This window comes from Periplaneta americana, chromosome 12 (assembly GCF_040183065.1).
Source record: "Periplaneta americana isolate PAMFEO1 chromosome 12, P.americana_PAMFEO1_priV1, whole genome shotgun sequence".
In the NCBI taxonomy this organism is placed as follows: Eukaryota; Metazoa; Arthropoda; class Insecta; order Blattodea; family Blattidae; genus Periplaneta; species Periplaneta americana.
Genome location: NC_091128.1, coordinates 74871254 through 74897474, shown reverse-complemented (window position 1 = coordinate 74897474; position 26221 = coordinate 74871254). Strand labels below are relative to the sequence as shown.

Sequence of the window (26221 nt, the reverse complement as noted above, 5' to 3'; positions counted from 1 at the left end):
TCAAATAACCGCATTGTCTGTTGGATTTGCACATTTCTCTGCTGATGGTTATTGTTGTTTTTGTTGTCCCGCAGGATCCTGTCGGACGCGCGGGAGCTCACGGAGTTCCCCAGTCTGAACGGCACGTCAGCCCTCGAGATTCTGCGGTTGGACCGCGCCAGCATTGACACGGTGCCCGCGTCACTGTGCACCACCTGCCCGCACCTCAAGAGCCTGTGAGTGCCGTCAAGTCCTGTTCCTACCAACACTGTTCACTATAATTTGCCCATAGTACTAATTAGCCTTGTTTCTTCAATGGTTAAGTGAGATGTGGTCCACTTTGCAATAGGTCCTCTCTACGAAAATGTCCAACGTTTAGAAATGTCCATATAGAAAATTCATCCACGCCATAAAAATGTCCTTACCTGAAAACGTCCACTGTCAGCAAGTCCTCTTCTTAAAAATGTCCTACGTTTTAAAATGTCCACAAATAAATTCGTCCATTTCCCTAAAATGTCCGACAAGGAAAACTGCAAGGAATGTGCCAAAAAATTGTTTGTCATTTCAGTTATGTTACGTAATACAAAAGATACATCTATTGTTCATCTTGAGGATCACTATATTATAATTTCAAATGGTATGATATCGCTCTAAGATATCGAAAAATTTCATTCCTATCTTTTAATCTTGGTAATTACCGACAATGTTGAAAATTCTCGTTTGATTATTGATATAAGCTACCGTTTATTTACTGGCAGCTTAAGGACCTGGGTTACTAAATGTTCTGTTTCCGATTCTGTTATTGGAAATGGCTAATGTTTAGCGAAATGTTCACGTGATGTGCCACCACAAGTCGTTGGAATTGGGAGTGGGATCCTTCAACCACATTATTCGTATGCTGTCCGCCATTAATTACTAATTCATAGACGTTCCATGTCTCAGGAGAAAATCTATGGGGAAATGCTCACCTTTGCCCTCTTGCTGGATGACTAGTAATATATGTAATTTCAATGTAATATGCTAAGTCCAAGATATCGTCCACAAATCTTTCATTTAATAAATCCCAAACAAATTGCAAGTCATTTAGCGGAATAAACGGCAATCCCATAATTTCCTGTATTTGGTTTCTTACTTCAGGATTCTCAGTATCCAAATATTGTGCCCTCAGATCCCTGTTGACTACATTTCTCCATATTACTTGACTGAAGTGGAAAAGACACTCACTCACTACTGCCTAATGGAATGCCAGTCGACAAGCATTCATATTGGCGATTTCAAAATCAGACATTGTATAGGTAGGATTGCAAGCAAGTGAGATTTAAATGTGCTGAATAATTTTTTTTATCTCATTACTTATAGTGCGCTAAGTATTTTCAGTCTTATTTGCAGTTAGGCAATATACTAAGCCTCAAATGACTCCATGCTCTGCCAAAAGCTCAAATTGATTTCGTATGATGGACCTTCTCGTATGATGGGCTTTATAATATGGTGGACCACATAGATGTTGGGATTTTTACTCCATGGACAAATTGTATGTAGGACTTTAAATGTTGGACTATTTAGTTTATGGACATTTTCTTGTGGACCTTTTGTACTTGTGGACATTTTGTTATGGACATTATAACCTGGAAGCTCCTCTCAATATCCTGTTCATGCCACATAATAATGTATCACAAGTAATGTCGTTTTTGGAGCAAAATGTTAGTTAGTGTTGCGACAAGAAATTAATCTAATCTTCAAAATAAAGGTCGTTAGATTCTTTGGTCTTGACCCACTTTTCTGCTAAGTTTGTTACCACGCGAAGGTACCAGTTTCTGATTTTTGATGCGAAGAATTCGGCGGAGAGTAGCAATTACGAGCAAACCAAAATTTTAGCAGCCAGAAACTCATCAACCCAGCCGCTTAAGTAGAATTCGATGCACAGTTGTCGGCGGCACATTGAATTGCCTTGATGCCTGACGAATGGATTTACTCGGGCTTCTCTGAAATCCCGCTCGAATTTCTTCCGCCTTTTCTTCTGTCACGAACGCAGAGCTCCACCAGATTGTTTAGGACACTGCCGCTCGCAAGAAACTTATTGAACCAGAGCCTAATTGATTTTGCATCAGATGCGACTCCTCCGCACACTCATCTGTAATTTCGTTGCGTTGAAATCACGCATTTCGTCTCCGCATACCACACCACCGTTTGCCCGCGTTGCTGTGGAGTCGCCATTTTTGCTTTTGGGATTATTGCGCAACGTAGTGACAAAACAATCAACTTCAAACAAATGAAATACAAATTCTTTGAGTTTTTCTTTCTTTTAGTACCAGTCTCATTTCATAAATCCGCATACCTTGTTAGCAATGATTAATTGAAATCAGGGAGGTTTGAATGGAACACCGTGTATTGTATATTTTAAAGAATAAAGTTCTTCTGACAACCTAGAGTACTTTTATTGGATTAAAATTTGAAATCTCTGCGTGTATTTTCTGCATTCCATACATCAGGATTTCCAAGACGTTATATATATTTAATGTCTCCTCCATATTGAAACGGTGGAACCATCGTTGTGCTACACGCTCACTAACGATACCTTTAACCATGACTTCATATATTTTTCGAGTCGTGGCAGTAGCCTTAAAATAGTGCTTTTGAAGGACTGTAATCTCAGACTTTATTGCCTCTATTTTATATTCTTTGAATTAAAAGTTGTCGACTGTCACATGGTCACAATACGCAGTATTAACTAGGGATCGTACTTTGTCCCAGGACGCTACAAGGACTGGAGTTTTCACTGTAAAGGATGACTGCGTGCATGTAGCAAGCGGAATGCTTCTGTCTGCTCACACGAATCTTGTTTTGTCAAGTTGGGCACAACAAAACATAGACCACTTTAACAATAATTACACTAATATCTACCATTTATATTATTTAAAGTAGTGGTATTCGATCTATGGTACGCATACAACCAGAAGCACGCGGGGTTGTCTCAAGGGGTACGCATCCCACTGACTTATATAATTGTAATTCAGTTTAGGAGGTATGAAAGTAAAAAAAAAAATATATATATATATATATATATATATATATATATATATATATATATATATTGGGAGTATGCTAGCAAAAAAGTTTGAGTTCCACTGATTTAAACTATGTACACTTGAATACGCTATTTTTAATATTTATACTATGATAAAGAATGCAGGCCTACATTGATCAAACATTATTTACACTATTAAGTACAGTGTTGTGATTGTAATGAAAGGTATTTTATTTCATTATCTTACAGCCGACTTATTTTGTAAATAGTATATAATAGTATATAAAGGGGCTTTAGTCATTGATACTTTCAAAAGCCGATTGTGAAAAAGGCTGTTTTTCGTCTCCAGAATATGATCTTTCTCCAAATACAACTTTTGTGTAATATGATTTTTATTTTTCATATATCAATATTGTCCTTCATTATGAAATATAATTTCTTTGATACAAATTGTCTTATGTAAAACTAAATTGTAATTATTTAACTCTTCAAATTACATGTCACTAAACACGTCTACATTTTGCTATTTTATTGATGATTATGATGATGATGATGATGATGATGATGATTATTATTATTATTATTATTATATCATCGTTATTATTCCATTGTTATCTGTGTTGTTGTTGTTTATATTTGCTCTGCATTTTTATATGGTTGAGTGGAAAAGGCCTTATAATATTGATTCTACCAGTAGAAATAAATTATTTAGGCTAAATGAATGAAGAAATAATTTAAAGTGTAGGACACATCATCGTAATATCAGTCTTTATCATTATAATGAATTTTAAACAGTCTATGAAGTCTAGTTTTGAATCTTGATTAGAAAGTAAATTTCAGCACAAACAAAATGCTATGGTCCTCGTCAAATATGATGTCACGTCAATATAGTCTATGAACAGTTAACCTTATCTCCGTACGTCCTGGGAAAATATACGGTCCCTAATCGTAGAGTGCAATAAATTTCATTGTCCAACTAAAGAAAATTATTAGTCTTATAAAACACCAAACTTAAAAAAAAAAAAAAAAAAACAAAAAAAAAAACAACAGACATTACTTACGAACATTTGCATGAATATCCTGCCTGTAATGATCATTGATATGTAATATGAACTCAATTGATTTTCTTTCTACGAATATAACACGTACCTATACGTGAAAACGAATTGCTTTAACAAATACAAGGTAGCACGCGGTAATGGAATATGATGCTACTTTAAAGGCATAGAATTTTCATAAGGCAGTTGTTGTTGAAATTTTAGAATTACGTCATTCATCACTTACCTCACGGCAATTGACGATTACATCTTTCAGGTGGACATCTTCTCTGTGTACGCATTCCTGTCTTTGCGAATACAGGTTCCCACATAACCCGTTGCAACATCTCAATGGATTTAAAGCGAATCTCTCAAGAATTTTAGCCTTTGATTCATTAATGTGAGAACGACGTGCAAACACTCCGCTTTTCCGGAATCACTATAAAATATATCACACGCAGAAAGATCTGGTGATCTCGCTGGCCAAAGAATATCTCCGTTCCTATAAATTGTATGTTTTCCAAACAATGCCCGTACAGCGGCGACCGATATTCTTGCAGTATGAGCTGTCTGAAATCAGACTGATTCATTCACAGGGAACTTCGCCAGTTTATTCGACAAAAATATTTATGTAAATGGCGAGGATTTCTCTAGCCCACTATCTAAAGTTGTTTATTCACGCAGTCATTCATATGAAAGTGAGCTTCTTCTGACATGCAAAGATTTTACAAGAAACTTTAATTGAGATGGTGTCGGGTGTAGTTCCTTGGTAGCTTAGTCGGTAGAGCGTTGGTGCGCTAAGCCAAAGGACCCGAGTTCGATACCCGGCCCCGGAAAAATATTTTTCCCTTGAAATTGTTCAAGTCCGCTTCACAGGAAGCTATACTTAAAAAGCCAGATTTGCAAAACTTTAATTTTGACTCACTTCTGCTAAATACAGTTTAGCAAAAGTAATTAATATTGAAGTCACAAGCTTGCAATTCTTGGACTACCTTAATCTTTTAAGGGTGGAAATATAAATATTTGAACAATATCCTACCTGCGGCGTGACAAACATGTCACCGTGCAGAACGCTGTGGACTCCACGTGCAAAACGTCCTCACAGCTTCGACATTCTCTGGTATCGGACAGTTTCCTTGGCCCTCGATGCTTCTTGCTCAGTGTAAAATCTGTTTTTCAGAATTTCTCAACACAAATCTGTATAGCGTGGGCTGACGGAACGGGATCATGACGCCGTAAATTGAAAGTGATGTCAAAACTATCGTCTTGAAGCTTCTATATAACCATTGTTCTTGTAAAATGATTTCATTGCAAACGCTCGTTCCTCCACCGACCATTTATCCATGTCCACTAAATGACATTGTTGTGGGAATAAAGTAGCATTGTTATAGTCGTGCCAACATAAATACACAAATCAAAATCTCCCGTTACTGCGGTCCACTTGTAGGCTACATGTTTTAGGGCACCTTCAGACGAGGCCACTTAGCAGGGCCACTATAGGCATCCAATAAGGAAAACTCAGTGCGCAAAAACCAGCGGGCGTGACTGTCTCGCGCAGATGACGTGTGCTCCCGTTCCCAGCATGCTCTCAAGCCTACTGCAGGGGGTAAGAGGGGTATAGCATGCGCGGCGCGAGGAGTTTGAGCTGAGTTTTGCTTGTAGAATACCTATAGTGGCTCGTTAGTGGTGATGCGAACGAGAGTTTGAAGCACGGCTAATATACTAAATTTTTGTAGAAAAATGTTCAGTCTTCCAGTGAATATGGACATAGAGGGAGATGTACTTTCGACAACTCTGCTCATACGGAGAAAGAATAGATGTAAAAATATAAGAAGAGTCTGGGTCAATCCATTGGTTTTGGGAAGACAGAATCGAGAATTATTTCACACTTTATTTGATGATTTACACCAGGACTATAAAAAGCTTTGGGCTCGCTTCCGTATAGGGGCAGAGACGAAATGACGTAAAAACGCATTTTATACACTCTTCTATACTCTCATTCTTCTTCGCCTTTTGCATTTTCACATGTTTAAGAAATCATTTCAAGAGCTTCTAGCAGGAATTACCAATTAAATTCTAAAAAAAAGACACCTTAACACAATAGGCTGTATACTGTCGTGGCAAGGAATTTGTGGCCCAACAGTCGTCCGTTAGCAGCGCCACAGACGCTCCACTAACGCGCCACTAAAACAGTGCCCTCGTATGAAACCTACCATCTAATTTCTGGTATCGCGACGAGAAGCGCCACTTTTAGTGACCTCACCAGCAGCGAAGCCAACAGCTCAGACCGCCTGCAGCACCACTATTCTGTGGCTGTGGCTGCGGCTGAAGGCCCTCATTTATATCCATTATTCACGAGCGACAGCGCTTCTAGACGTGGCCTCGTCTGACGGGGCTCTTATGTTTGTATACTCAACCGTCCGAAAACAGGTCTGAACCTCACAAATGATACCAAGAAGGCGCCACTTATGAGGCAACTAGGCTAGGGTAGGGTAGCCAGTTCCCATGGTACAATAATTGGTTTTTAATTATACGTCTTTTTGTATTGCCTAATATAATTCTCTTTTATAGTGTGACTGCAGCAACACAAACTTAAAGCAGATATTTGTTTTGAAAACAGTCTGTAGTAGTTGGAACCAAACTAACAACAGTTATTATTACATCCTAAGCAGGAGAAACTACAGCCACATAGGAAATAAGAAAATGAAAGTTTTCCACGAGGGAAGAAAAAAATAAGTTTGAGAAATGTTTTTGTTGTGTTGGCAGAGATATGAAGTCGAACAAGTTGACCAAAGTTCCGGAGCTGGGAGGCTGCAAGGACCTGCGCGTCTTGTAAGTATCCAGTCATGGTTCAAGGAAGAAGAAAGTAGGCTAATAGAATTACCCTGATGTTTGTGTGTCCGTGTGTTTGCCCTACTTACAACTTTTGATCAGAAACTTTATACAGACATGGTGTCATTGGAGCAAAACTCCGCGTCTTTCACACTCTTGCATCTATATTAAACTAACTCAGCGGCCATTTTCAGTCAACTAGTTCTCTACTGCATTGTAAGATGCTTCTGAACGCAAACATCTGCAGAGTAGTCTGATTAATAATCAGAGATTAATAATCAAACAAGAGATTCCCATTTTGTCCCTAAATTCAGGAGCGCGAGTGAATTTGTCATGAAAAATTGTAAACCTCGCGTATTGTTTAATAAGACTAATTCGGGAATAGAATATTAGTGGGTGAGTCGTAATTGTCTACTATAAAATAGTGCAGAATATTCTATACTAAAAATGAAATATATTTTTTCGGGTGTATATCAGTTGCGCGCGGAAGGATTAAAAATTAATCAGTTGTGCGCGAACTGCTTCGACGTAAACAATTCAGTTGCGCGTGGACATTCTTCACGTAGGCACATTAGTTGCGCTAGGAGACTTTTTCGTGTTAATGAATCAGTTATAGTTTATTTATTTATCTGTTTATTTATTTTACTTATTTATTTCTTATTTTTATTTATTTATTTATTCATTTATTTATTCATTCATTTATTCATTTATTTATTTGTTTATTTATTTATTTGTTTATTTATTTGTTTATTTATTTATTTACTTATTTATTTATTTATTTATTTATTTATTTATTTATTTATTTATTTATTTATTTTGCTAATAATTATAACATAAAATATAACATAAACAGAAAAACTTTAGCTCGCCCCTGAAAGAGTAGAACTCGTGCTCAAAGGCGGACTCCTGAATTGAAATTAAGGAGTATATAATACAAACTTGTTTTATGTCTACTAAGCAATAAGGATATATAAATTTAAATTTATAAGTTTTCAATTGTTATAAAATCCATACATATTTTTTTTAATGTAATACTAGAACTATTAGAATTGACAAGATTAGGATATTTAAATATAAATTTGTTATATATTCTTGGGCCTAAATTACTACTATAATTAAATACTGTAGCAGTTTTGCATTTTGATTCAAACAATCTTAAAGAATTCATACCTTTTGTTTCATAACTATGAGAATACAATTCAAAATTATTTCAATTTTTTGGTTCGGTGGTAACATCGAACAGTTTGAAAGTTTTCATGGAATATGTTGGCAACACTAATCAGATCGATAATGGAGCTGTAATATAGACTAGTTTGAGAAGTTATTGTTGAATATGTTGGTGGCACTAGTCTTATTGAAACTTTTATATACAATGTGTGGCAGTACTTTAAATGCTTCGACGTTTGTCATTTGTCCTGGAAAATAAAACTAGGGAATTGTTTTAACGATTATCACTCTTCGCCTGTGACATACTCACGCTGAACGCTTACGCATGATTACAGCGTATAGTCAGCTATAAGGGACATAATTTGGTAATACAAAATGGAAATAAGTTTAGAAAAAATCATGAAACACAAATATGAGTGCAGAGAGTCGTCTCTATAAAATGGAAAGGAAAATGTTGCTGAAATATAATGACCGCGCGCAACTGATGAGTACTCACTAGTAACCGCAGCGCGCAGCTGATGCACAAAATTCAGGTAAAAACGTTCCGTGCGCGCAACTGATAAACTTCCATTTTTTCATGTAAACTTATGGTCGTGTCCGCTTCATTATGAGATAATGATTTGAACTGTTAGAAAAAAAGAACAGGCACTTTTCTGAGAGTGTTGTTTAATGACGTTTAATGACATTGCAAGTTCATAGAAGATGCTCGAAATGTCCACCACTCACTTCACAACACAATTTCCGCCCTCCTTCGTCTTGAATGTCTTGCTCTTTGAACAATGCCTCGAATTGTATTTCCTGCAGCCGTAATTGCATTCAACAGAAGCTCTCTCGTGGTGTGTCGTTGAGAGTAAACTAGTCCCTTCATGTGTCCTCACAACCAGAAGTCGCAGGGATTGAATTTAGGCGTTCGCGTCGGCCATGCAACAGGCCCGTTGCGTCCAATCCATCTGCTTGGATACCGTTCATTCAAATGACGTTTCGCTGCACGACGGTAATGCGCAGATGCTTCATCTTGAAGCAGCCAAGTGTTCAACCATGTTGACAGTGGTACCGTTTGTTGCAGTAGTTCAGTTTGCAGAAAGTGAAAATACGCAGCAGCTGTTGACTGATTTAGCGTTTCTCTCTCTTCAGTCATAATAATTGTACTTACTGTGTACTGTAGAGTGTCGTCAGCGATTGATGCATGAATAGCTTCGACGTAACGCCAACTCGCGCGTCCCACAGTGATGCCATACCTCGATAACAAAGCCGTCACTGCTATATGTTTATACGACAAAATCTGTTTATATTGGAATATAGAATACTTTACAATATTTTATAGTACACAATTACGACTCACTCTGTATAATCATTAATAAAATACAGACAATAATACACGATATTATTTAGATAAGTTATTTGATTTACTTGTATCATATATTATGAAAACATTTATTTACAAATATACGACTGGCCATCTAACGTCAACTACTCATAACTATACATGAATGACAGGGTTAACGGAATAACAAAATATTCGTTTTTATTATAATCAAAATTTTAAAATATGGGAATTTAATTAAATGTACAATAATATAATTAAAATTCCGTAAACGTGAATTTATTCGGTGTATGTACGAGTGAGGTAATAGATATTGATTGGTTATTTTAGAGTTTATTGATAGGTTATGGTGCTCATTTATTTGTAGCAACGTCACCAAGGACAAGACGAAAGTGACAATATAAAATGAACAGTATGGCAGCTATGAGCTGGTGGTCTAGTGGATAGAGCACAGAACACTCGCTGGACTCATAATCCTGTGGATCCGCGTTCGATGCGATTTATAACTTGTGTTGGGAAAGCCCGTGATCCAGGTAACATAGAGGTTTTCTCCGAGAGCTCCGGTTCCCCTGTGACATCCCAACAAATCTCCATCACTCTCTCCTCTGATCGAGGGTTGTAGCGCAGACCAGCCTTCTATGGCACACTCTGGGCAACGAGTCTGTCGGTAAATCGGTCTACACAACGGGATTCATATGGGTGAATGACGAACAGTCAAGTACCAGCGAGTAGGCTAATAAAGGAAAAGTGCAGTTATAGATGGCTCTAACTAGCTTAAATTCACCTGATTCTTACATTACATTGGCGAATTGGTACATGAGCGAAAGAATAGTGGTAATTTAAATCAGTGAGGGAAGTGGGGAAAAAACCAGAGGCTACCCCAAGATTTTCCTCTGGCATACCTCGATTTAAAAAAGACATACCCACTCCCTTACAGGATAGACATAAATGATGTATGCAATAAATTGTTTCGTGCAGTCAGTAACGCGAATCTTTGAAGCATACGTAACACATTAAATTTCTTAATAAAATAATTTCAATTTACGAGTTCTTCAGCTATTTACTAGATCATTTTGCAATGTCCATTGAGACTTATCATTTAAAATAATATTAAAGCTTCAAAGTGCCTTACTTAATTATTAATAAAAAGTGCAACAAAAAATGACACAGTCACTAAATTGGCAACAATGGCCACCACAAGCTACAGATCACAGCCTTCTATACTTGAAATACTACCGTTGTAATCATTCCAGGGGTTGAACTTATCAAATAAGCGTGTCTAATACAATTCCAGAAGGCTGTGGTATAGATTTACGAAGCAAACAGATAGTAGGTACTCTTTGCTGTGAAGAAATGTATAAACAAATTTTTACGATCACATTTTTTCAGTGACGGTATGTCATTTTTCACTAACGGTATGTTTTCTGGCCATAGAAACCAGTGGCGGTGTTCCATACCGTCTCACCTCCCTCACTGATTTAGGTGATCGGTCATTTTTCATAATGCATTTTTCCCTAATTAATTATCATAATTGTCATATTTTCTAAAATATCTGTTTTTCTTAATCTATTTTTCCTACTCCTTTTTCGTAAACCAGTTTTCATAATGTCCATTTTCTTATTAACAGTGTTCTTTCCTATGCATTGTTTACAATATTGTAATGTTTCATTCTGAAACCATGGCAATGGAATTGATATTGAATATTAAAGTTGTGTATAGGAATCATTACGTTATTATTCAAATGAAGTAAAAAGTTAAAAAAGAAATAGCCAAAATAGTTGGCGGTTATAATCGAGCAAGACCGCGTGCTGGAGGAAAAATTTATTGGGAATGTACAAGATTAAAACGAAAAGAATGTAAGGGACGAATAGTTATCCTTCAGTTTAGTCAAGATTTCAAAATTACTAAAAGTTAGCTTCCAACGGACGACACACTTGATGGATTGATTCCAATCATGGATTATTTCGAAGAGTTTTACATAACGGGACGCGCAGCGGGAGAAATAAGACGAAGAGCGGTTCCACTTAGATAGCCAGTGGAAAAATGGAACCATCACGAGACCACGGACTATGTAAGTGAGAGGTAGCATAATCGTTTTAAAGCCGTCGTCGTACTCAGCGTTTATCGAGTTTCAAAAAGAGCAATCAGATACCGAAATTATTGCAGTTGAATTAAGTTTAGGAAAATAAAAGAAATGGATTGCACTGAAAGAAGTAGGCCTAATTAAAATAAAGGATTTCCAAGAATGAATGATGGGGTTTTATGAGTTCACCATGAGACATGTAGTCTATTATGTGTAATGGATTGAAGATGCTATTAATTAGTTCAGTAACTCAAACAGTTTGCTTTCACGTCATTGTTGAGTATCTTACAAGATTTCTGACAGTTCTGTGTTTAGAAACGAAATAAATAACTAGCTTAATTTTTATTGGAGATCCTCATAAGACAATATTCAAAATAGAGTATTATAATATTGGTTCTTTGATTAGTTGTAATGAAAAAATTTTCTTTTCATTTAATTATAAAAATCATTAATTAAAAATAATAATTTATGCTGTAAAAACTTTTCACATTTTTACATAATTATCATAGTAATAGTTTCTTTTAACATATTTAGGTTATGAACGTCTACACAAAACTTCAGCTTTCTAACATAATTTATGCAAATGTAAGAATATTTTTCCTTACTTACTTACTTACTTACTTACTGGCTTTTAAGGAACCCGGAGGTTCATTGCCGCCCTCACATAAGCCCGCCATTGGTCCCTATCCTGAGCAAGATTAATCCAGTCTCTACCATCATATCCTACCTCCCTCAAATCCATTTTAATATTATCTTATTATGCAATAGTGAATTAAAAGTACTATACATCTAAAAGTTATGTATCGCACCTTAAAATATTTCGAAGAGATCCGTTACACTACTGTAAAAATTACATTAAACTATTATTACAACATACGTGCATTTCTAATTTAATTATTATCACATTTTAATGATTTTTTTTTTACTTACAAGTAACTTACTCTTCAAGACTCAGCCACAAAATTTAATTCGGTATATTAATTTTATATTCCTACTTTTGTCACATGACAAGTCACAGCATTCTTTCGACTGTCACTTTCAAGCTTTTTTTCTACCTTACTGGGTTTCTTCCTCTTAAACACATCATTAACCATTTTGTAATGCAATTAATAAAACAATGAAATGTTATGAAATAATTTTGAACTCAAAACTGGATCACATTAAACCATTTAGTGCAAGGAAAAGTCAGAAAGCAAGATTCCTAAAGACCATGAAATAGAGTATATCGTAGAATGTCAAACAAAGAAACTCTATTATCATTTGAGATATTCAGAACCTGAACTAATTCCATATCTTGACGTAATTGTTTTACATCGTTATAAAGCATCCTAAGAACAACATTTATCAAACGATTAATTTCTTTAATTCAACTTAGTCATGTGGATCGCAGCACCTGTTCTGTTCTACACTAATAAACTGCATACAATCTTTCAGAGGCTGTAAACTTCACTTTTATTGACTAGAATGTACAGTCTTAGTTGAATAATTTAGAGGCATGTTTGTGAGAGGTGCTACAAGTTTTATTTGTATGTTCATTATTCATAATTCTCTAATACCTAACGATTATTCTAGAGTTCAAAGATTCGTATTTATTGTAGTCAGTAGCGTCACTGACAGATGAAACGTTTTCATTAACAGTGGTCACAGAATATCTCCGAGCCTGACGACTGTTAACGATAACGATGTCCATTCCTGGAAGCGGACATGTGGAAGGAAGGAGACGGGTGTGGCGACATTATCAGTATGAAAACAAATCTTTCACACTGCTGAAATTAAAAATATTCGCTCATTGTTTTATAATTGGTTATTTTACGACCCTTTATCAACTGCTATGGTTGTATAGCGTCTGAATGAAATGAAGGTGATAATGCTAGCGGAATGAGTCCGGGTTCCAGCACCGAAAGTTACCCAGAATTTTCTCTTAATAAGTCGAGGGAAAACTCCGGAAAAACAACCAGGTAACTTGTCCCAGCCAAGATTTGAACCCGGCCCGCTCGTTTCATGGTCAGGCATGCTAACCATTACTTCACAGCGGTTACTGTCAGACTAAATTACTTCATTGTAATAGAGGAGCAACATATAGGCCTAGAGCGGCGCATATTCGATGTTTTTTAGTTTTAACATACACGCATAACAATCCGCGCTAAAGCATCATTTGTTTGTTTCTCCTTATCTTACGCTCATTCCTTTGTGACGTAGGTCAGGATTGAATATTTTGCGTCCACTGTAAGAGATGTTTAGGCTTCGTCTATCGAATTCCACTTATGTTCATTCACTTATCTACGCTTTCATCTATAGGATGATTCACGAGGATTTACCGTCCTTTACGGAGCATATTTCCGAAGACATTCTGAGTAAAAAAAATGTCATATAAACATAGTTCTTATTCTTAATATTTTCAGAGTTACACTAATTTAATGTTTGTAAAATACGTTTTTTTCTTTAGTTTCAAGGTAAAAGAATAATACAAATAAAGAATGAACCATTCAGAAGTATCATTTCTTTAATATTGGCAATTATTATGAAGCTAAAAATGTGCTGTGAACTCCTTACTTGCTTCGTACAGACATCTTTTTCTATTTTTAACTAGAAAATTACATTATTCTTACGCACTTATCACAACAATTATTAAAAATCACACCACTTCCACCGACTTAATTATTTGCAGTTCAATTCTGCATCCTAATTTAGTCTCGGAGAGTTTACAACACATTTAAAAAAATGTCGCCGTTCTCTTGAGTACACTTGGCCACACACTTGTGAACGGCACTCGTCTCTCTACGTAACTGCATACGGCTATCTTTGATTTCCGTAGCACTCGCGCTGGCTGCTGACTGCACGCTGACCAAGATCACTCGTTCACAGCAATGCGTTCCAATAACGAAACGTAACTCTGTAAATATTGAGAATAGGAATCCTGTTTACATGGCATTTTTTGCTCTTTGGAAATAAGCTCCGTAAAGGACGGTAAATCCTCGTGAATCATTCCTAGACGAGAACTTCTGTACAATTAAACATTTTCCTTCCCTATAGCTTTATAATGTTTTAAAAAAAATTGAAGCATTTTCTAAAGATGATCGAAAATTATTCACCAATAGAGAAAGTGCTTCAGGATATAGTTATAAATAAATCACATAGGGATGGAGCCAGAGTGAATTGTAATGGCGGGCAGAGTAATTATCTCATGCCACTATGTCAATTTTATAAACAGTGCACTTATTAGAATCGGGTATCCAGCTGCTGCACTTGCAGTTTATTTATTTCCCCTGTACGTTTTATTATTATTATTATTATTATTATTATTATTATTATATTTTATTTTTCAAGTGGGTGTGGCTATATTATGTTTTGCATGTTCAAACTGGTTCGCGTTATGAATGTACAGTGTGCCAGAGAAGTCTCTCCGTAGTGGAGACAGCGGAGTCTATGCGCTCTCAACTGCAATTACGTTGGCAGCATCAGCCGGGCCGGGTCGTTGCCACATCTTTGAGTGAGGGTTGCTTAGCTAACGGTATCAGTTGAGGGCAGACGGGGTGTACTGCAGTCTTATTGTGAGTGAGTGGTGGCTAAAGACTACTGGTGGCAATGCTTTTGTAGTGAAGAAAGAGTATTTTTGGTGGAATACGTTTTTCGCGAAGGTGATAATTTTACGGAAAATGTGAAACAGAAATGTCGTATGCGTTCTCCTAATTCCAAATCACAATACTGTACGTGATTTGATCACTCAATTCCGTGGAACCGGGTCAGTTCTCGATGCACCAAGAAGTGGCAGGCCTACAATTTCAACGACAGAAAAACTTGATGAAATCTCGGATATAATGTTGCGGACTGTTACAAAATCAACGCTCAAATTAGCACAAGAGGCCGGAATCTCTAAATGGACAGCACATAAGGCTGCAAGAAATGAACTTCAATTGTACTCCTATAAAATTACAGTGGTTCATGAATTAAAAGAAAGTGAATACGGGAAGATTACCCATTGGGGTGCGGCAAAATCTGAGGTATATGATAATAACCCTAAAACAATCAATGAACTTAAGCCGAATATAATTAAGTATGTGCAGTTGATTACGCAAGAAAAATAGATGAAAGTGTTTGCAAATTAGTGTGAAAGAGTTGAACTGTGCCTTCAAGAACGAGGAAAACACTTCCAGCATCTGTTATGATTGTTTTACGTTTTGTTCCTAGCGTAAGTTCCAGCTACTGTCAACGTAACTGCAGTTGCATTCCGCTGTCTCCAGTGCGGAGAAACTTCCCTGGCGCACTGTTTAACAGTAGGTATTGACTGCATCGTCCTGTGTTATCTCCTGGGCACAGCATACAGGTAGCTCCTTGTACAATCGGCAGCAAATTAAACGATCCCGTCAATGAATTGGCAGGTATAACAAGGCGGATTGTCCACCATGGGCCCGGGTTCATATCCTGATTGGGACAAGTTGCCTGGTTAGGTTTCTTCCAGGATTTTCCCTCAACCGATTAAGAGCAAATGCTGAGTAAATTTCGGCGCTGAACCTGGACTCATTTCGCTGGCATTATCATCTTCATATCTGTCAAACGCAAGATAATCATAAATCGTCGTAAAATTAAAAAAAAAAAAAAAAAAAAAAGCATTTTGCCGTTTGGAAACTTAAATTTCTGACTTTGCCTGATAATATAAACCGAGCGAACACCCTGAATGTAGCGCAAATAGTAGAACTTTTGAATGCATGTAATTGTAACGGCAGGCAGCTGTGGTTGCAGGGACCTGGCCAGCAACAAGATCGACAGCCTGGAGGGCAGCCCCTTCAGGGGCCTGCCGCTGCTCCATGACCTGCTGCTGTGTAACAACGTCATCCGTTCGCTGCCGCAGGACGCTTTTCATGGCCTGCCTCGACTGCAGCTCCTGTGAGTTTTCCGTTTTCCATTGTTATATTATATATATGCTATAGGGACAAATCCAGACATGCTTGTTATCATGATAAATATGAGGCATAGATTTAGAAGCATTTCAATTCTGCTTTACAGCATTAAATTCCAGTAAATATTTTAACTTACTATATTTAAATAATTTCAAGGGAATAATAGTTCCGGGGCCGGGTATCGATCCCGGGACCCTTCGCTTAGCGTACGAATGCTCTACCGACTGAGCTACCCAGGAACCATATACGACACCGTCACAATTTTTCCCTTTTTATCCACACAACTCAAATGGGCTGACAAGACGCCAGAAACCCAACTCTGAGTACACATAAATACTGTGTGGCTTAAATTGTGGCTTTCTGTTAACGTACTTCCAGTAACGTATAGCATTCGTGCGCTAAGCGAAGGGTCCCGGGATCGATACCCGGTCCAGGAACAATTTTTCCTTTGAAATTATTCAGGTCTGCTTCACAGGGAGCTATTACTTGAAAGCCAGATTTGCATTACTATAGCCTACTTCGTTTCATTATACCTGAAAGGAGATGTAAAGATTGTTGGCAGAGAAGGAGAGAAATATAATTGCTTTTCAACCAATGGCAGAGATCTCATTCCACGCTTGACTTGAGGTTGGGCGGTCTGAAGCGTTCTACCCCCGCCCAATATCAAGAGAATCGTGGAATGAGACGTCTGTCATGGGTGGAATAGCTGTTACACTTCTCTCCTCCTCTGCCGGCATGTTTACTTCTCCTGTCAGACATTTTGGAACGAAGTATAGGTCTATTGTGTTATGTTTTTATTTTATTTATTACCCTGTCATATGTCCGTAAAACTGTTTAATTGTGCATCTTTAGAAATAATTTTTGTTTGTAATAATTTTTGTTCGTAATGATGGAGAACCTACATCTAATTACTGTATGCAATAAATTGTGAAACGTCCGCGCCGTGGCGTCGTGGTCTAAGGCATCCTGCCTACGGAATGCGCGCTGGTTCGAGTCCTTATGGGGGAAGAAATTTTCTCATGAAATTTCGGCCAGTGTATGGGACCGGTATCGTGATGCACTTGGGGAGCTACGATAGGTAGCGAAATCCGGTTGCGAAAGCCAGCTATAACGGCTGGGGGGATCATCGTGCTAAACACACGATACCTCCATACTGGTTGGATGATCGTCCACCTCTGCTTTGGCATGTGAACTTGAGGCCAGCAGCCGGCTGGTCGGTCTGGGCCCTTCAAGGGCTGTGGCACCACGGATTATTATTATTATTATTATTATTATTATTATTATTATTATTATTATTATTATTATTATTATTATTATTAAATTGTGAAACGTCCTATTCGTTGGCAAAAGTGCAAAACCTCTTAAGTCCTGATAACGTTCTCAGGACTTACGAGATTTTGCACTTTGGCCTGCGCTATGTACGTTTTTCTTAGTGTTTGTTCTAGAATTTATTGCAATAATTTTGTATGACGGACTTTATCCTCAGATCGCTCACCTGTCTCAAAATCACTAATGAAATTTTTATTTAACTACCAAAGAAATAACATTTCTAAATCTCTTTACTATTTCCACACTCGTATCACTTTGACTGGCGTTACTCTGTGTGAAATAAAATTACGAGATCCGTCCGGAAAGTGTTCAGCCATTAAATATTAAAAAAAGCCCCCTAACAAGTACAATAACGTCTTCGTCTTCTTCAAAGCACTTCCTTGGAACCTTGCATACTTAACCTAACGACCACTTCCACTTTTTGAAACAATCTGTGAAGTTTCATTACGGGATTGTCTTCAGTTGTCTTGTCGTGTTCGATTTAATCTCGTCCATTTCTGCAGTCTTCTCCCTTTTAAAGGCGATTTTTGCCTTAGGAGGAGCTCACCACCGGTTATGACCGTTCAGTGTTGTGAAGATTTGTGGAGTGGACATTCTAAATGGTCTGTGTGCTTTAATGGAAGAAAAATTGTTAGGGACATCAAAATGGTGTATGTGCTAAGGTTAGTGTTCCACTAAAAGTGCTTTGTGCCACGGCAATTCCTTCGTGTTTTTAATCTCTCGAGCAGCGGTCATCAGCACAGTGCACCCTCAGGCTAGCGTCTCTTACCCGCGAATAAGACATTGCACTGGCGTGCATCGTGGCTGTTGGCGGGTATGCTTCCTCTCTGTCCCTTCTGCACGACTGTGCATATTACGATACACTTCTTACCCGTTATCCATTTCAGCGAGTGCTGACGACCACTGCTGTAGGGGTTAAAGTGTGATTTCGCTCGCTCGGGCCAGTGTAGCTCTTGCTGTTTTTTTTTGTAGCTTTTATCTTATGTACATATTAGTGCATTTTTTAGTAATCAATATGGATGATACAATTGATAACACTAACATCACAAAAGCAGGAAATTGAAATGTTCAGATTTAAATTTTCACAGAACTTGAAGAGAATTTCTTGGAAAACATAGGCCTGTAAGTAATCAGGTTAATTACTTTTTCTCTCCATGATTTCTATCACGTGATTTCCCTGAGCTATTATTATAAATCTTCGTGTAGACTCTAGGCATTTGTTAAAGTAAGGATAAACATGAAACATCTTGTCAACTGAAGCTACATCTTACGGTTCGAATCTTCCAGAATGTGAAAAATTATATGTTTTGTGCAAAGGTTTTAATGTCCGTGCCATAGCAGCTCCAGACATGATACTGACAACTTCAATGAGTGTCCAAATGTTTTTAGTGTGATATACACAGTCCGCCAAAAGAATATATATATGTACACTCTTTCTCAGATTGTATCGGGATGTTGATATTGTCAATTGATTTGAATTAAGAATATGTTGTAGTATGGTCTTTCGTTCAACAGATATCAGTACTTTCATCACGATAATGAGAAAACAAAATGGCTGGAGCACGCTTGACGTTCGAGCAGCGAAAATGCATTCTGAAGTGGTTTATGAGGTTTGATAATGCCGTTGAAGTTCAGCGTCAGTGGAGGCGGGAGTACGAAACAACCCCCAACCCGCCTAACAATTAAACGCATTATTGACAAGTTTGAGGCGCATTGTGATATTCACAAAGGAAGATCGGGAAGACCGCGTACAGCTACAAGTCCTGCTTCAACGGCTCTTGTGTTGGAAAGGTTTGTTACTTCTCCGCAGAAGTCTGCTACGCAATGTGCACGTGAGGTGGGGATTAGCAGTACAAGTGTACGACGAATTCTGAAAGATGCTAAGTGGAAAGTTTACATCCCATGATTGCTGCACGCGTTTATGCACGATCCTGATCGTCGAATGAAATTTTGCAAATGATAACTGAAGACGAACAATTTGTGACGAAGGTAGTGTGGTCTGATGAGGCCCAGTTTAAACTTAATGGAACAGTGAATCGACATAATTGCGTCTATTGGGCAACGGAAAATCCACATGTTCATGTGAATAAGGCGGTCAATCTACCAAGGGTTCATGTGTGGACTATCATCTAGGGGCTTAGTAGGATCCTTTTTCTTTGAAGGTAGTGTCATTGGAGAAGTGTACCCCGAAATGTTAAGTACATCAATTTTACAAGGTGTACGTGCGCTTTATGGAGCTGGTGATGAGATCTTCTACCAACAGGACGGGGCGCCACCACACTACCACCTAGGCGTACGAGCTTTCCTGGATGACACTCTACAGGGACATTGGATTGGACGAAGAGGGCCCATTTAGTTCTCCCCATGGTCGTCAGATCTAACCCCTATGGATTTTTACTTGTGAGGAACTGTGAAAGATCAAGTCTATCGATGTAAGCCGCGCACGCTGGAGGACCTTCGCCAGGAGGTTACAGCGGCAAGTGCAGCGATCTCTATTGAAACATTGACCGACGTAGCTGCGGCGACCGCTCTTCGTTACGTTATGTGCCTGCCGCCAACGGCGAACATTTTGAATACCTAAAGTAACCATGTGCTTAACTGAAGACAGTACTAGGTACATGTGTGATCAGTATTTAAATGTAAATCAAACATTTAATAAATAGTTTTCGTTCCTTAAAAAGTGTATATATTTTTTGGCGGACTCTGTATTATGTCATAAATTATGTAGGCCTAACTTATGCAATTTTGCTCGATTATCTTAAAATGAATATTTTTGCACTTAGCTCATTTAGAATTTCCATTTTACATTTATTTTTTGGAAGATAGCTTCATTGCCAACTAGCTGAGCATTGGAAAACAAAATTTGTTTTGGACAAAAATATTAAATCCGTAATATACATGTAAAAAGAAAACAAATATCATGTACATGACTGTTGAACCTCTTCAAAATGTGCCTTGCTCAAGTTCAATGCACATTCAACGCATTATCATTGTACAAAATTTAATTTGATGTTAATACATTTCAGAAGAAAATTGTTCTTCTTTTTGCTAATTAATGCGCTGTTTTCACATGTACATTATGTATTTTGCAGGGATCTGGAAAACAATGGAATCCGGATGATTCACCCCGACGCCTTCCTGCCCTTCACTCAACTCGAAGACCTGTAAGCTGCTTATTTGGATTAACTACAATCATGGAATATAAATTATTATTATTACTACCGCATTTATTTACTTATTTGACCTCCTTACATATAAGACCATCATGTAGTCTACTTTAAGAACGAAATGGAAAAAATATACCTATGGTGCAAGGTAAAAAGGGCATGTCAGAAATTAGTGGTTTTGAGTTATGACCAGGCTTCGAGACTTCGGACTCAATAGAGCAGTTCAGTGGGAAATCCGCATAACGGCGTACTGAGTATAGTGGTAAAGCGTACATTGGGTGGGGGTACTGTAGAATGAATGCCAACAAATACGCAAAGGAAAACGCTCTGGATTTGAAGGTTCTGACGAATAATTTGATTTTCATACAAACTGTGTCTGAAACTATTACACGGTTAGAAAATCAGAGCAAGAGATGCCGGAAGCCCTCAAATTAATTTAGAAAATGATGCAGAGAATTAATGAGACATCAAGTACACCAGTTACTGAACGTGTAAAACAGAAGTGAAAATCAATTTTAAGTAAAAATAACGGATATGGAACATTGTGTAACATAAACAGCAAATTAGTGGAAATAGAGTCACCGAGATTAAAAGAATATCTCTTAGAGAATGCAATGATGTCAGGTTTTTTCGTTTTGCTCCTATCATGTCATGCGACGTAGACTGCAGCTTTCTACAGTACAAACTTTGGCAGATAACCGAAAAAGATTTACGTTTGAGACACAGAATGTATCTTGTAGTAGGTACATTGCAATTCGGTACTATAACTACACTTCCTGAAGACGACCAATAGGATAAATGAAAAAATTAAAATTGCTACATGCTTATTTCCACCATTAACACTGTGTATAATTAAACACAAATGCTTATAAAAGGCAGGAGAATAAATGATGTTCACATTCTTTTGACATTATCATTGTGTAATGTATATTTACTTTCAGAATGTACATATGTGTGTTTCCTCATACTACTGTACTCTACTCTAAATAGCAACGTTGTTACCTCAACATATCTCTGTCTACCTGCAGCGAGTCAACAACCTATAGTGCAGTCACAGTAAATTTATTGTATCGGGTCCAAAGTCTTGAAGTCTGGTTGTGACCTTCATCTGATTACAAAAAAAAAAAATGTACTTCTATAGATGGTATAAAGGGTATATGTCTATCCTCTTCCTCAATTATGTTGAGCGTCAGTTTACCAGCCCATCATAAACATATTGGTCCTCATTTCAAACTTTGCTTTAGCTCTACTAAAAACTTGCAGTTTATGACTTATGCCCTTTTTACTACGCAACATAGATATATATTCACATAGTAGATTCCTTTGACATTTATACAATACAATGCTCTAGGTTCTGAATTCCAGTGTAAGACTTTTGCACAGTAGTGTACATTATCAATCACAAATGCTCATAGAAATATTGCAAGGTAAAACCCCTTCTGAAACCATCCTCTGACCAATTGTTCCGTTACTGCTCCAATTATCTCCGCGCTGACAAAGAGGAACAATATCTCTCATTTTCTGTTTATTCTGAAACTACCTATCGTATTCTCTGTCTCCCATTGCCACAGTACAGACAGAGAGGTAAATTCCCTTTTTCTTCTGTTGATGGTATCGGTTTCCTCCTAAAGCAAAAACTGAAATTACGTCTCTGATTTTACATTCAAACACAGTAAAACTGAATTTCAAATCAAGCCACAGCAACGATACAAGTCAGGGCAGTCAATCTATCTCTAATCGAACAACAGAAACCGTGAGCCGGCTAGGGATAATGGGATGTGACAATCATATAACTATAGCTCGAAAATCGCTGTATTTTAAATTAAAGTTAATGAACTTATAATAACTTCATGGAATTTCCACCAAGCATCAGACAGCCCCTTGCTACACTGTTTAAAGATAAAAATGTGTCCTTATTCAACGAAATATTTTTATAGACTAGTCCCAAAAGGAGTACCGAAGAAAACTCAGTTCTACATATTTAGGTACCATTTCCTCATAAACTTTTATAAATAGCGTTCTGAAACATTTCTTCTATAGGCCTAAGTAGTTTAAAGAGGTGTTTAAAATGATTGTAATGGATTTCTTGTCCAACAAAATTAAAAAAATAAATAAATAAAAATTTTGAGGACAGAAATTTGTTACGTAAAAAAAATCTTAAAATATGTTCTTGTAGTATACACCTTCTGTTCCATGAAACAGAAAAAACTTATTGCAAGTACAGTGAGGGACATAATTTGTTTAGCGGGCGAAAATGTTTCAAGATCTGTAGCGCGGTTCATAAGAGACTATAATTTTGATTTTTTTCCCAGTATAGATATGTAATATATCTATGCAATATTATATGATTATGTCGCGTGATCAGAATATTGTACGAAATGGAACTATAAAAGTTGGAGATTTATCCTTCGAAGAGGTGGAAAAATTCAAATATCTTGGAGCAACAGTAACAAATATAAATGATACTCGGAAGGAAATTAAACGCAGAATAAATATGGGAAATGCCTGTTATTATTCGGTTGAGAAGCTTTTGTCATCTAGTCTGCTGTCAAAAAAATCTGAAAGTTAGAATATATAAAACAGTTATATTACCGGTTGTTCTGTATGGTTGTGAAACTTGGACTCTCACTTTGAGAGAGGAATAGAGATTGATGGTTTTTGAGAATAAGGTTCTTAGGAAAATATTTGGGGCTAAGAGGGATGAAGTTACAGGAGAATGGAGAAAGTTACACAATGCAGAGCTGCACGCATATTATTCTTCACCTGACATAATTAGGAACATTAAATCCAGACGTTTGAGATGGGCAGGGCATGTAGCACGTATGGGCGAAACCAGAAATGCATATAGAGTGTTAGTTGGGAGGCCAGAGGGGAAAAGACCTTTGGGGAGGCCGAGACGTAGATGGGAGGATAATATTAAAATGGATTTGAGGGAGGTGGGATATGATGGTAGAGACTGGATTAATCTTGCTCAGGATAGGGACCAATGGCGGGCTTATGTGAGGGCGGCAATGAATCTCCGGGTTCCTTAAAAGCCAGTAAGTAAGTAAGTATAGATATGTAATATTTAAACAGAAAAGAGAAGCAAATAACTCGTTAACATATGGTCGAAAACTTTCGGCTCGGAGCATGCGCAATGTGGCATTTTTTGAAAATACTCAGCCACTCAACTATTAGGCCTATATCTCTCATTGTGCATGTTACTTTTTGAGGGTAAGTTATTCCTTTTGGAAACACATGTAAAAGTATTTGCTTGAGTAAGGAAATGTGTTTGTCTTAAGGGGTTAGGTACAGCTTACAGCAGTAAAATTTTTGGAAATATTCAACATTTCTTCCTCCATTACTGTATCTTGTACAATAATGAAAATTGGTATCTGTTCTTCTCCTATGTGAAAAAAAAAATTTTTTTATGATTTAAAAAAGATTATTTATATATATATATATATATATATATATATTTCAATATTCAAAACTGTGGCAGTTTATTGTGCAGTGGTGAAACGTTTCCCTCATAACTCATAAACTTGTTAACTTTTTCATGTTTTCTCTCTTTTATTTTATTGCTGAAAGTCATGTTTGCAACTACATTCCTTAAAAAAAAAAAAAAACATTTTTTTAATTCTTTGTTATAAGAAAATGCTGATATTTGACCATTTTTTAAAATGAATTTATTTTTATTAGACAATCTATCAAAGGTAGAGAAGTGATCTTGCATTAATTGTAGATATGACAAGCATAAATAAACACAAAAAATTTAATCACAGAATTTTCGATAGTTTTTGAGTTATATGAGATACGCTTCATCACTGCACAGAGAACTGAATTTTGGAAAAAAAAAACTGTAAATACTTTTGTCATATATGTATGTATTTATTAACACTACAATTGGGTATACACCCGGTGGCAGTGATATATAACATACAATAATACCATTACAATAATACAATAATTACAGCAATAAAATATATATAAAATAAAATAAACCTAATTTTATTTCTAACTATAAATAAATAGATGCAATAAACCTAGGACTATAAATAAAAACTATTCTATAATAACGCCTGCAATAAGCAAAAGCAAACCTGTACTTCTATTTCACCCAACTATTACCAATTTAAGTAATTACATATCAATTAAGGCAGAAGGATAGTGTTTTACACATACTAATTTTCATTACTGTACAAAATGCAGTAATGGAGGAAAAAAATGTTGAATATTTCCAAAATTTTACTGCTGTAAGCTGTACCTAACCCCTTAAAACAGTATAAAAGTGGTTGCTTAATGCTTGGTGAAAGTTTCGTAAAGTTTTCTTAAGTGGAAGTTCATTAATTTTAATTTTGAATTAGCCTATAGTGATTTTAGAGCTAGTTAAATGGTTATCATATCCCAGTAGGCTTAACGCTGTTTGTTTTCGGAACGTATTGTTAAAAACAATGAGCACATTACTAAGCAACAAGTTTACATTAATCCATTTACTAGTGAGAAATTGCTTCGAACGAAGATTCCTCCAATTAAGAAGTTTAATTTATTTTTAAATTATTATCTAAATTATCAAAATGTGTTAAATATCAAGTGCGTTAGTGATGATAAAATGAGATTCACGTACGGTTTCTTATGTTGCAGGAACCTGGGCAACAATTTATTCCCTGACCTGCCGCGTAGCGGTCTGGACAAACTGCTGCATCTGAAGACGTTCAACAACCCGAACCTACGAGAGTTCCCGCCTCCGGAACAGTTCCCACGCATCCAGAGCCTGGTGCTGTCGTACGCGTACCATTGCTGTGCGTTCCTGCCGCTCATCCCGGCCGAGCCGCCGCCACGGGCCAACTTGCAGGACACGGTGCTCTTCCCCAGCGACAACGACTTCGATCCGTCCATCTGGAACTCCAGTCTGCAGGACCTCTGGCCCCAGCTGCGTGAGTTCATAAGCCATTCTTTATAGGATAATATCATTCAGAGAGGAGACTGGGGAAGGAATTTATCTCTGGAAATAATAAAAAAGAACATCCCTTGCGTAACAGCCCATGCAGGGCCAAGGCCTACCACCCGACTGTTCGCCTGACGTCCAGCTGCATCCGCGAAGTGCATGTTCGATTAAAACGGAACCCTTAGGCACACTAAAGTAGGAATTTGAAGCACACAGTCACATACGGCAGGTGGACCCTGAAGCGCACACACTAACTAGAAGTAGGCCTACTCAATATATGCATGTTCGATTAAAACGGAACCCTTAGGCACACTAAAGTAGGAATTTGAAGCACATAGTCACATACGTCAGGTGGACCCTGAAGCGCACACACTAACTAGAAGTACTCAAAATATGCATGTGTATTTATTTTGCAAGTCATACACTAATTACATATTGGTTTACAGTACACAC

At 37.2% G+C, this 26221-nt stretch overlaps 1 protein-coding gene across 2 annotated transcripts in view; it reads left to right on the top strand.

The window, feature by feature from the left end:
• rk (G-protein coupled receptor rickets) overlaps positions 1–26221 on the top strand; it is a 579587-nt gene that overhangs the window by 529641 nt on the left and 23725 nt on the right. For both annotated transcript variants that reach the window (XM_069841552.1, XM_069841553.1), the window contains 5 exons: positions 75–215; positions 6808–6873; positions 16188–16331; positions 20767–20838; positions 25465–25757. In XM_069841552.1, the coding sequence (XP_069697653.1) occupies positions 75–215; positions 6808–6873; positions 16188–16331; positions 20767–20838; positions 25465–25757 (716 nt within the window). The remainder of the gene's footprint in view (positions 1–74; positions 216–6807; positions 6874–16187; positions 16332–20766; positions 20839–25464; positions 25758–26221) is intronic.